General features: G+C 35.2%; 2 protein-coding genes and 1 pseudogene across 2 annotated transcripts; 1 reads left to right on the top strand and 2 right to left on the bottom strand.

Moving 5' to 3' along the window:
- Positions 1 to 1,377: 1,377 nt before the first annotated feature.
- LOC142548332 (RING-H2 finger protein ATL1-like) lies at positions 1,378 to 1,977 on the top strand. Its single transcript, XM_075656636.1, has one exon. It carries the CDS (start codon positions 1,378 to 1,380, stop codon positions 1,975 to 1,977), a length of 600 nt encoding a protein of 199 aa, XP_075512751.1.
- An 87-nt stretch (positions 1,978 to 2,064) lies between these two features.
- Positions 2,065 to 5,539, bottom strand: LOC142548433 (protein Brevis radix-like 4; annotated as a pseudogene).
- Positions 5,540 to 10,965: 5,426 nt separating this feature from the next.
- Positions 10,966 to 12,840, bottom strand: LOC142548331 (uncharacterized). The gene has a single exon (XM_075656635.1). The coding sequence runs from the start codon at positions 12,838 to 12,840 to the stop codon at positions 10,966 to 10,968; it is 1,875 nt and encodes a 624-aa protein (XP_075512750.1).
- Between the last annotated feature and the right edge of the window lie 469 nt (positions 12,841 to 13,309).

Here is a 13,309-nt window from a genome sequence, read left to right as displayed (position 1 = left end):
TTATATGTTACACCAAGTATTAATTATCACGTATGAATTTTCAACATATTTAACCAACTTTCGCACCAATAAAAACTCAATATGCCACAATCAATTATTGATGTAATAAAGAATATATTAGATTTATTTTCGGATCGAGGTGTACAGATCAAGATCAAACGTGAAAGTTGTGGTATCGTATTGAAAGAATCCGAATGATCGATAAGGTCCATATAGCAATTACGTGCCAATAACGTGATTGATACAGCATAACAAATCAATTTCTTGATTACAATGGCTTGTACTCTAGCTATGGTTGCGATAATGTTGTTGAGAGAGACGGAGAGATACTGTCTTCACCCATTTCTCCCCAACTCTGCCGTATCGATTTCATATTTGCAATGTAAATTTGTGTCTCTCTCATAATTCAAGGCCACCGACAGTTTGCAGCACATAAAAAACTCCCACCTTTAGAACCACGGTTTCAAGATTATTAACCAATAATACCTTAATATCGAAGTCACAATCTTGGAGCCACTTATTCAACATTTGATTGATTGAACCATGGTTGAAAATTGAACATTCAATAATTGATGTGTACATCTTGATCAAAATTTATCACACTCATATTGAATATAGGATAGCCCTCACCATATAGGGAAGAAATCTTATGTAACATTTTTGTGTAAGAGTCTGGATAATCTAAATAAATTTACCGTATTTATTTATGATGAGAAGTTAGAAGAAGTTACAAATTATTAGTTATGTAACTAAGAATGATACGAAGAATGTTGGGAAAGAAAGATTTTTTTTCCTCCAAAAGTTAGCTCAATGGGAAGAATAGTCCAAGTCCATATACGCAATTCTCGGGGATTTTATCCAACCGATATGGCACAACTAACACACTCAGGGATAAACATCTGGACCGTGAAATTTACGAGTAACTCAACTATGACCAGAATGGGTAGTTCAAATATGAGCAGTCTAATGCATAACAGTGAAATTTGGATTCTGATATCATGTTAAGATTGAGACTTATAACTAACCCAACTCCAAAAACTATCTCAAAAAAAAGATTGTCTAATCAACATGTGACAACTAACACAAGAATACGACCTCCAAGATTAATTACATCATAAGTTCCCAAATTTGGAGTAATCTTCGTATCAATAATAATTTAGAGTCAATTCGAGCAATATTTGCTACTATTTAAAGCTTCAATCCATTGGACATGTTATAGTTGCCTCGGGACTTCCGAAGGAAGCACAAAATCATTTACTTATTAAGCCAAGGGAGTTTTTCAAGATTTTCTTTTTTATTCCCACTACTAACATGAGATAATTAAATGTTCTATTTCATAGAATATACAAAACCAAACTTCCCGGGAGAAAAGTTACCATGGGAGACCACCCTCCAAGCCCACATCTAATGCCGCCGCCATCTTCCTTATCAAAATCAAACATGCCAATTTTGTACTACGGCCTAGTTGTGGTCGGAACGGCTGCAGTTGTGCTTGCGCTTTATAATCTAGTAGTCTTAAAATGGTGCACAGATTTAAGCACCAACAGGTACTCCCGCGACCGCCAACGGGCAATGATCACTGGTCGGAGCTCGAGTAGGAGATATCAAAATATTAATTTGGACTCGGTTTTCAGCTTCAAGTACAAGAACGGGGTGGCGGGGCAAGATATGAGAAACGAGTCTGAATGTGCTGTGTGTCTATCAGTTTTCGAAGAAGGCGAGGAAGTTAGGCAGCTACCGATTTGTAAGCACTCATTTCATGCCCCTTGTATTGATATGTGGCTCTATTCCCATATGAATTGTCCAATTTGTCGCTGCCCGGTGGAGCCACCACCAGTTTCCCAGCGGAGTGCCGCCATGGGCCAGCTGGAGCAGTCTCCTTCAACGATGGTGCCAGCAGATATCCAGCGGCTTGCTGCCATCGAATTGCCGTTTCACCCTCCTCATGGATTGCAGGGTCGAGGCATGTTAGTTTAGAATCACATTAAGAAACAGTAGTTTGTGCTACGGGTTGTCGACTCCCATCTCTTGAACTTGCTACTTCTTTTCTTTTCTTTTTGCAAAAAAAAAAAAAATGGAGAGAAATCTTAGTTTGATCCATTAAAAAGATGCTTTTTATTTGTCCCATAGCAAGGATCAACTCTCCTTTTTCTCAACTTCTTGCCCCAACTTTTCAAATTTGACCGAACGATGTGCTACACTTGGTCAATACAAAATGGTATTATCTTGGTGTAACTCAACAATTTCCATATTCGAACATTAGTAGTCGTTCGCATTCCAATGATAAGAGCTAGCAAAGATCCATATATGTGTTAAGATTAGAATCCCCAAATAAGCCACAATTTTTATGCAATCCCGTATCAATTTTTATTCAAAATTCATGATGGTTCTTTCATGGAGTCACAAACTGTGAATTCTCATTGTACAGGCTACTCTCCCTTTTGTGGGTACTGAACTGGCCTTCTGACTTTATAACCAAGAACCTTTAGTCATTATTTGCCCAAAAAGCAGCATCTGATCTGCTTGCCTTGTTGAATTGAATCACAGGTACTGCTTGTGTATCCTTTCTCTGTTCTCTTCCCACCACAATCTTGCATGCACCTCCCCAAATTTCTCTCGACTGCCATTAACTTCAATTCAGTATCATGTTGACACAAGTATTAATTTCCAAAAGGAAAAGGCAAGGCGCATTTTAATTTTATCATAGCGTAAAGACTGTTCGTATTCCATTTTGCATGCCTGGGTGATAATCTTGAAACTAAGGTTCTAAACTTTTAACATCGTTATTCATGTCTTCAAGAAAAGCTAGAAAGGTAGAAACTAACCTGAATCTCACCCGTCTGAGTTCTCGTTTACCATCAGGCAACGCTCTGATGGTAATATACACACCCGGCTCATCTTGTTCAACCCATCCACTTTCTAGATCACTGGCATTACTTATTGATATCTCTCCAGACCGATCAACATCTCGAGAGGAACAGGTTCTTATGGAGGCATCTGCGGACGACGTCACTTTTTTAGCACCACCAATACTTGAGAGTTTAGGAGTCGAGGCAGCATCACAAGCATCATAGTTAGAATGAGAAAGCTTCGATTGATGGTCAAGTGAATCTGATGAAAAGCATGTCATTCCCCCTCCAGTTGGTCCGAAAAACATAGGAGGCAGTGATTCTCTACCTAATGGTGGTGTCAATGGTCTTTCTTCGAAAGATTCAATCTTTGAACTTGCATCGTCTTCAGATCTTGGAGTTGTTGGCAGAGGGAATGCTTCCCGGTTTAACCTCGGTACATTGTAAAGTTCCATCACTTTTTCACAATTCTCCGTCCACCACCGTTGAGCTTGCCATTTGTTGAATGTTTCTCGGCTACATAGCAAAGCATTTCAACCCGGTACACAAGATAAATCATGGTGCGATGATGATCATATGAATCAATGCAATATATACCCTACAATAAGAATAATAATGGAAAGGCCCCCCAATCTGCAATTTAAGCTAGTTAAGTTGAACTCTGACCACATAATTCAAACGTCAAAGTTGTAGTAGAAACTCATCGTGGAAGTAATAATTTCAAACCTTGAAAGAGTCTATATATAGCATTTGGACTGTAACATGATTTATAAGCTTTAGATCTTGTGAACCGATGTTCGATTATGATCAGATGCAAGCAAGTGCAATTATTCAGAAGTATATTGTTGTGTAATAATAGTTGCCCCGTCCGAAAAACAATCCCGACATATTGCTTGGATTAATGTGTGATTCAAAAAGAATTATATTAAAGAGACAAGTGCTTGTTTTTATGGCAAGCCACTAAGTTGGACCTACACACTACACAGTTCCATTACAAATTGGGCCTAAAAATCAATGGTGATTTGACTTCATCGCATGTAAAAAATTGGATTGCATTTGACTTTGCTTAAAAGGCATCCCCACAATTCCCTTGCGAAATAATCGGTACAGAGAGAATGAATCAGGACAGCGAGTACCTAATCAGATGATTTAATGTCATTGTAATAGTACATCTAAATGACAAAATAATGAGACGTAAAATATATTTTCATCGGCAGGAATATTCTTGTTTGAAGTAAAAAACTGTGGTAAGCATACACAATCTTGATTCGCCAAGTCCACCGATGCTGAATGTCCATCTTTATATGCATTATGAAAACAATGTACATCTCATTTATTAAAATCAACGTACTACGTTTGAACTTCTTGCATGATTTAAGTCTTACCATCATAAATTTCAGTGGAAAATAATTTATGCAAGGAATTAATTTCTCTTGAAAAAGTGATTAAAATTACCGAAATATTACCTGAATCGAATCTGCTTAAGATCATTGCCGCCAGGTGGCAAGGACACAAACGTAATTAGAACTCCGAGTTCCACCTGAGCCACCCACTCCTTCGGCTCGCTTTCTTCCACAAACACCACTGTGTCGACTTGCCGGCGGCTCGTCGACACCGGTGTCCCATTCCCGTTAGATATCCCTTTCAGCCTAGATTCCAGCTCCCTTCTCCCAGCAGTGGTGCTCGAATTATAACTCTCCGTCCGCCGGTATGACCACTGGAATTTGTCCGACGTCGGCAAGTCAGACCCGCTGCTTAGGAAACTCGTTTCTCTCCTCAGATGCGCCTCCTTCTCACCCGCGCACTGACGCGCAGTGCCGATAAGCACCCGAGGCCTTCAATGCCATACTCCTGACCTGCAAAACCAAAACTTTCATAATTTCCAAACATTTTTTCAAACAAAATTCCCTCCAAAATTGCTAGTCCAGAAAGCAGATTACCTGAGAAGAGAGTGTCTTAATAATCTGTTTGTCAGGAGCGGCATCGGCATCGGGGCTTTTCAGACTTATGATCGACGGGCGATTCATCGCTCGACTGCTTCGAACGTGCTACGCAGGTAAGCATCGAAATAGTTTCCAAGAAACAAGGTGGTAAGATAAGACAACAGTCCCTGCAAAATCATAACCATAATCAAGGAAAAAAAACCCAAGTCAGTATACATACATAAAAAAGCAGAAGAACAATGGACTGGAAAATATATAGTTTGTGATGGGACCTGTGAAATCAATGGAAATGGTGGTGCGGGGAATACGAAACAAGGAAGTTGTGATAGTAAACAGGCAAATTCAAAGCCCTCCCTTGAATAACTCCATCACAGAGATTCGTGTTCACGTTAATTATCCATATACAGTGCGTTCAAAGCATGAGTCAAAAACAAATTTTTTGTTTTTTTCACCTACATGATAATAAAACCAAAGAAACAGAAAGCTCTTGGTTTCGAATAGAAACCGTGTTTCGATACAGATTCTCGATATTCGTTGTCCGAATTTCAGAGTCGTACGTAAGAATATATTACAAATCTGAGGAAATGAAATCGAAGAAGCGACTAATGAGGAACTGGTGACAGCAACAGTAATTAATGGTATGTCCGAAAAAAGCTAAAAAGGTGAATTTGAAAATTTGTTCTTTCAGAACAAAATTGGACGAGGAGAAAAATGCTCAAATTTGGAGTAGGTTTGAATATTAAATCCTCATTATGTTAGGTTAGGCCGTGAGAATGTATTTAAGTAGTTTTCAAACTTGTTAAATTATCAAAATTAAATTATATTTATTAGACGGTTAAACATGATCGTGACCATCACTTTTCTCAATTTAAATAATTCAGGATATTCATTTATTTTAATTAAATGTTTTTAATAAAAATTCATGATTCTTTGAAAATCTTAGTTTTTTGGTCAATTTAATTCTTCGTAGTAGTTTAAAAATTATGATATGATATATTTTGGCGAGTTCGTAATATCATCTTCCTGACTGTTTAAATGGGAATATGAATTTGAATGATTGCTTATCCTCCTCCCATCTGCTGCGCGACATCAAGAACAATGGTGTTGGAAATGTTCTTATCGACTCTCCATGTTCGCTGCTAGTCCGGCTTGGAGTCTAGAGTTTGATCTGTATCATGTGTTGATCGTTCTATACTTATTTGTTGCTCTTTTGCTCAAAATAAATTCCATGTATACTGTCGTCTCCAGTCATGTTTCGGTTGGAACTGCTACTAAATCTGAGATTGTCGAATTTGTTTTTTTTTCCCAGCAAGTCACTTTCTTCCAATACGAAGCACCAAGGGACATGCATGTCCTATTTTGAATTGCCCGAAACTTTATTTCTTTCTTGATGATACAGGGGAAGCAAATGAACAGATCTTCCTCTCTTCGTGGAAACCTCGAACTAGCCTTGCGTCAATACATCTTTTGTGACGACAGTTTGTTGATTAAAACTTGCCACAAAGTTTCCAAAGCTCTTGGATTCTTCAAGCCATAGTGCAGCCTAGCTCCCAACTCTTCTTGAAATAACCCACGACATCGCAGAACTATTCTTAAAATTTAATGGAATCCAACAAATTTATCATTCTTTTTTTCCATATGCATTAGTTCATGTGAAAGAACATGCAAGTCCCTTTTACAGTCTTTGGATTAAAGGTTGAAATAATGAGTTTACGCATAAGGTCGTAGCACCGAATAACCCTTGTATATATAATATGGCTGGCCAATGCTTTTTGTTTGTATGGAATTGGAGTTTCCAGGAAGCAACGACTGGTCCACCAACACAAATGACAGGTGAGGGGATAGAGGATCCAAATATATAAATATCATATAATTCTGTCAAATGTTGTTGGTCCTTTGTTAAAGCTTCCCTGTTGGTGAAAACAACCTCACTTCAAGCCCCTCTGGTCTTACGTAAGTCTGGTCTGGTCCGGTCCGGTCGGTCTTAAGAGACCCTTGTTGTCGAGCTCTATTAGGTGGACGATTAACATCAAGGACCGCAAAATTACAAATGATAGGAAGTGACAGTTGAGTTATTTATGTCATGGAACCGACACCTGAGAACCAAGTCCGAATCGTATTCTACCTTTCATTATTTGTTGCATTAATATTTATGTAACAAGAGTTCTAACATGTAATAATTCATTTTCACAAAACTAGAGGGGCCCGTCAAACTGAATATCAAAGACGCACCTTGAAAATTCAATTTGACGGGATGTTTGACTCGGTCTTTTAACATCAAATATAAATTAAAATCTAGTCTCCATGTTAGAAAATTTAGTTTGAACTTCCTGACCCCATATGTTTTTATCATTTGAATTTCATTGTATTTTTTGAGTCCGAATCTATATCTATATCTATATAAATATATGAATGTGAATGATGAATTTACATAAATATCCTTACCTTCATTTAATAATAATCATTAATACATGTTTTCTTTTTCATATATTCTTTTAATAATAATCATTAATACATTTTTATTTTTAAATTTAAAATTTACATAAATTAATACATGTTTTCTTTTTCATATATTCTTTTAATAATAATCTATATCTATATAAATATATGAATGTGAATTGTGAATCTAAATATATCTGCAATTCACATTCGAGATCAAATTCACAGAAAATCACTATCATAATGTTATAAATTGTTAGTATTACGAACATTAAGTTAATAATGAGAAGACGAATAGAGATGAGTGTGATTAAATAAAATTAAATTATTAATAAATATTAAGGTCATATAACACATTTTTTTCCCATTTAGAATGTAGATATATTTAGATTACTTATGTATCAACAAAAATACGTGATTGATAGAAAATATTTGTATGTAAGTGATTTCATTGCAAACATTTAAGTTATTTAATCAATTTTCAATATATGATGCTAAATACATATTACTAAATAATATATTATCTATTAATCTATTAAATATATGACTTTCATTTGTGAGCTTACTATTATATTATTTTTTTTGTTTTACAATTTGTCATGTTAATGGTGTTATTTAAGTCATTTTTTATCTTAGTTTAATAAGATCATTAATAGTGTATTTAACTCAATCAAACTAATTATTATTTTAATTTACTTTTAAATTTAATTTTAATTACTTAAATTTATACATTGCCGTCAAATAATAATAGGAAGACAAAGGGAGATGAGTCGGATTGAATAAAAATAAATTATTAATAAATATTTAGTCAATTTTTTTATAAATGATGCTAAATAAATATTACTAAATAATATGCTCCATTTGACCATTTTGTATTCTTGCAATGAGAGGATTTTTTTACCCTAGCGTTAACATCTTTGATTGTTATATGTCATTTGTATTGATCATGTAATTGTGTTTGGATTGTTTATGTGATTTGTTTGTTTGCACAAAGAAAAGAGAGAACAAAATCAAATATCCAACAAAAATGGTTATTTTTCAATTTTTTATTGTTGAGATATTTTGTTAATTTTTAAACACATAATGCATGTTTTCTGTTTGCTTAGATTACTTGGTTTGAAGTGACTTAGAAAATATTAAAAAAATTGAAATATTTCTTCGTTTTTACCTTATGTATCAGAATATCAAGAGATAATATTTTTTATTTATTGGGGCAATTGCAATTATAGGAGTTTTTTTACCCTAGCGTTAACATGTTTGATTGTTATATGTCATTTGTATTGATCATGTAATTGTGTTTGGATTGTTTATGTGATTTGTTTGTTTGCACAAAGAAAAGAGAAAACAAAATCAAATATCCAACAAAAATGGTTAGTTTTCAATTTTTTATTATTGAGATATTTTGTTAATTTTTAAACACATAATGCATGTTTTCTGTTTGCTTAGATTACCTGGTTTGAAGTGACTTAGAAAATATTAAAAAAATTGAAATATTTCTTTGTTTTTACCTTATGTCTCAGAATATCAAGAGATAATATTTTTTATTTATTGGGGCAAATGTATTTCCAAACTTCTGTCTATAGATCAATATTTAAAATTTTTACGGCATTATTATATTCTCTAATCAATTTGTTTTACTTAGATTGATAGAAGGCATTTTAGTTTGAGTTTTTATGTATTTGCTTATATTATTTTTGTAATATTATTTATTATGAAAATAATAGGTGAACTACAAAATTTGGTAGGTCTAAGAGTCCTCTGGTGAACGACAAATATGGATAAATTATTAAAATATATAATATCCAGTAGATTTTTGGCATGCGATTTTGTTCTAATTCAATGATTATGCATGATTCTAAATTTTTATTATATCACAAGTTAACACATGCCTAATATTTTTCTATGGTTTAAGAAAAAGTGTGTGATTTTCTCCAATATTATCTCGATATATTTCGAGGTGACAACAAGATTGTTTTTGTCTCTTTTTTTAGTCAAAGTGTCTAACCAGCTAATTCATAACATATATGATGGTAGCATAGAAAACCCATCGTCAAATAAATTTACTTAGCCAATTATTGAAATTCAAATAAAATTATACAATATTTAATCAAATTAATTTTGACTATCATAAAATGCTCATGAAATCTAAATGGTTATATTATTAGATGAGAATCATGAGATATTGAATGAGACAAATACTTTGACATATATTTGAATGATATCTCATATGCATATCTTAATTACATTATTCGTATCTCTTCTCAATATTTTTAAAATACAATAATTAATTTTATATATCGTTCCACAAGATATAAAATATTATAAAACAAAATATAAACTCGATAGAAGAAAATTTGTTTAGTTTCAATGAATAATATAATATTATGTTCTAAACGCAACAAATGAGATTGAAACTATATCATCCTCATGACATGATGCACACAATCATTATTTCAAAGCTTCCAAAAAATGACGATCAAGATGACTTTCTTCAATTGCGTCAAATTAAATGAGAACACAATTCTAAGATATAGTCATTTGAAGAGATTTCAAGTATTTTTCTCACAGTGATTGAGAAATAGTTGTTAAAAATTTATTAACCTTATAGCTATATGTTGATAATATTGATACTAAATATATAAAAATGATATCACAAATATCACAATATTTGAAGAAGGTGCAACATCATTCATTGGTTATGTTGTTGAAGAATATATAGATTATACATATTTTTAGTCACAAGTGAAAACTTATCACGATAAAAAGAATTTTTTCTTAAGAGTTATAGTTGATGATTGTCAAAAGCGGAAAAATCATTTAACAATAAAAAAATAGTCGGGAAATAAGATTATCAGATAAAAACAATGTAGAAAACAGAAAAAATGGCGTGATAAAGAAGCAAACTACGAGCATGTCAGATCCCCGATAAAGATTGTAAATAACATAATAGATGTTAAATACGATCAGATACTTGCTGAACATACCAAAATAGTTAGATGCATATTATAACAAACTACGACAAAGAGTTGTTGAGTTGTCAAAATCAACCAAGAAGCATATTGAAATGTGTGTCAAGTGGATAAGATAATTTATCTGATTCATATACCGTATATGGTCATGATTTTTTATTTTTTATGGGTTAGTTTGTTTCAGTTGATAAATGTTATTAACCATGTTTTAATTCATTTAAATATTATCAAAATTTCGTACATATTATATTTTCAACAGTTTAGATTTTTACGTGCAACGCACGTACATTTTTCTAGTAGATATAAATAGTTGAAACTATTGCATAAATGTATAAGTGTCGTGTATCAATCAATTTTAGTTACGAAAACTAAAACAATAAATATATGTACAAATAATTGATATTATAGCACAAATGTACAATTTTAAATATCAACTAAATCAAATTAAGTGTATAATTATAATTTTTAGGTATGAAATGTCAACATTTTTTGGGGACAATGAGGTACATATCATTGAAATTAAGACACAAATATATGTATGTCAGTGCCAAGTGATTTAAGTTGAGTATCAATCCATTTATATTGGGTATATATATATATATAGTTTTTTCACACAAAAAAAAAAAAATCAATTTTAGGCATACCTTGATATATTTTTTATTTATTTTTAAATCGTGTGCTAGTGTGTCTGGAATGTAAGGTTCCAAAGAAAAAGCGGGAAAAAAGGAAAATCCAAGCCACATAATTAAGCTGGGTTGGGCCTGATCAGCCGAGTCCGGCGGACCAAGAGCCCGTATTCCGCGGCTCCTTGAAGGAGTTTATTTTCTCCAACCTCCACTCATCCCGGCGCTTCGAAATGAAAGTGTCGGCCTTCGAGTCCACGTCAGGGCTGGGGCAAGTAAATGAGGGCCCGATTGAATCTCCACAGTCTGATTTCACCGACATGACGTCGTGATCTTCCCGTCCCGGAGAGCTGTCAGCGCTGCGTATCCTAATAAAATCTCCCTTCACGATGAATTTCATTTCTGGCATTCTGAACGGTGGTGGAGGTGGAGGTGGTGGCATATGGATCAATGGCGACGCTGGCGCAAAAACCACACTCTCGTGGTGAGAAGCGGATGGTTTTGTGGGTTTCGGTGGTTTACCGGTGCTTTCAAGGCTGATCTTCGGGCGGCTTCTTTGTGTTGGTGGAAGAGGTGGCGGTGGTTGGGTTTCTATATACTTGAGACGTCGACTTTTGGTTCCGTTCTTGAATAAGGAATTGAATATTGAAGAAGGGGGTGGTGGAGGTGGAGGTGGCGGCGGAGGGGTCGGCGACGATGCTGATGTCAATTGAAATCGCTTAGTTTTGCTCCCTGTTTTGAAAATGCTGTTAAAAATTGAGCTTGGAGGAGGCGGCGGCGGGGGTGGAGGTGGTGGGTTAGCGGTGGAAACAGAATGGACGAGTTTGCTTTTGCTACTCTTCCTGAAAAAGTTCTGCAATACTTTTTTAGACGAAGGTGGTGGTGGCGGAGGCGGAGGGACCGGCGGAATTGACGCTGGTACGGTTTGTGGAGAAGGATTTTGAGCGACGCTTTCGAAAATATCTCTGCTTTTCACTTTCTTCTTCCTATTTGTCTGAGTACCCTGGTAGAGTGAAACTATAGCTGTCGCAATTTCTTTGGTTGTTCCACTCTTTTTCCTTTGGATCTTTTCACGCCTTTCAGCCAGAGGGTGAAACTTTAGTTCGGACGGCGGCGGCGGTGTTTTTGACGGAGGAGGTATTGAAGATCTTGTTTCATTCAACTCAGCTTTGCGTCCTCCCCTTTCAACATTGTATTGTCTTGGGACGCTATGAACGGATCGTTTTCTTTTCACCGGTGTCGGAGGTGGTGGAGGAGGCTTAGGCACCTGCTTTATAGGCTGTGTCGGTGGCGGCGGGACGGAATTCTTGAGTTCAAATTTGTCCACTGGAATCTCCCTGACAGGGGTCTCAGCAACAACATCCTTCTCCACCTCATGACTCTGCCTCACATGGCGGTGGGAGTTTCCCGGCGGGCGGTGAAAATCAACCTCAAAATCATCAAAATACTTTAACTTTTCACCATCACTTCCCCACAACGACGCTCGCCTGAGATCGGGATAAGAACTGCTGCTCCTTCTCAATCTGTTACCACCTGTATTCATATAATTACTCGTTTTATCGTAAACTTTCCAATCGGGATTTTCTAACCAAAAACCACCCGAAACGGATGGCCTTCCACTGTTTACAAATTCGTAAGCAGTTTGCACAGTCTCTGCACCATCGGAGGATGAACTTTCCTCGTTTATTCGGGCAAAAACACCACAAAGAACAGCAAATAACACCAATAAGATGTTAATGGAATTCCAGCTCTTCTTAACGGAGCTATCGGGTTTAAGAGCCTGGTTATTGCGCGACAGAGTTGGAGGGAGTAAAAAGAAGATGATGAATATGAGGACGGAGAAGGCTATTGTAAGAGTCATCGGATTAAGGAACGAAGACAGGCGGCTTTGGCGGCGGGCGGGGACGAAGAGAGCGGAAGGGGGAGACCAGATGGGTGGCGAGTCTCCACCCGGTTCCATGGCAATGGAGTGTTTGCTTGTTGCTTTTGATGATGGTTTTGGTATTTGTGGAAACATTTTTATGTTGGGGTCTAATTTATTTCAAATTCAAAGTTATATTATATTTTTTATCTCATGTTTTTATACATATAATATAATATATATTTGCAGAATTATATTATTTTTAAATGGCCATTTTAAAAAGATTATCTATCGATAATATATCTAATTTTTTTTAATAAAAAAAGAGAGACGAGGTGGTGGGGACAAGAAAAGACTTGGTCATAAGATCCTAATGTGTATTAAATCTTACGTGTAATATTTTAAAATAAAAAAGAAATAATATTAGAATAGGTCTTTTATGACACGATCTCACGAATATTTATCTGTGAGACGGGTCAATCTTACCGATATTCACAATAAAAAATAATACTCTTAGCATAAAAAGTAATACTTTTTCATGAATGACCCAAATAAGATATTTGTCTCACAAAATACGACTTGCGATACTGTCTCACACAAGTTTTTGTCATAATATTACAGCTAC

Source organism: Primulina tabacum, chromosome 6, assembly GCF_025594145.1.
Source record: "Primulina tabacum isolate GXHZ01 chromosome 6, ASM2559414v2, whole genome shotgun sequence".
NCBI lineage: Eukaryota > Viridiplantae > Streptophyta > Magnoliopsida > Lamiales > Gesneriaceae > Primulina > Primulina tabacum.
Note: the sequence above shows the minus strand (reverse complement) of the source record. Positions and strands in the feature narration are given on the sequence as shown.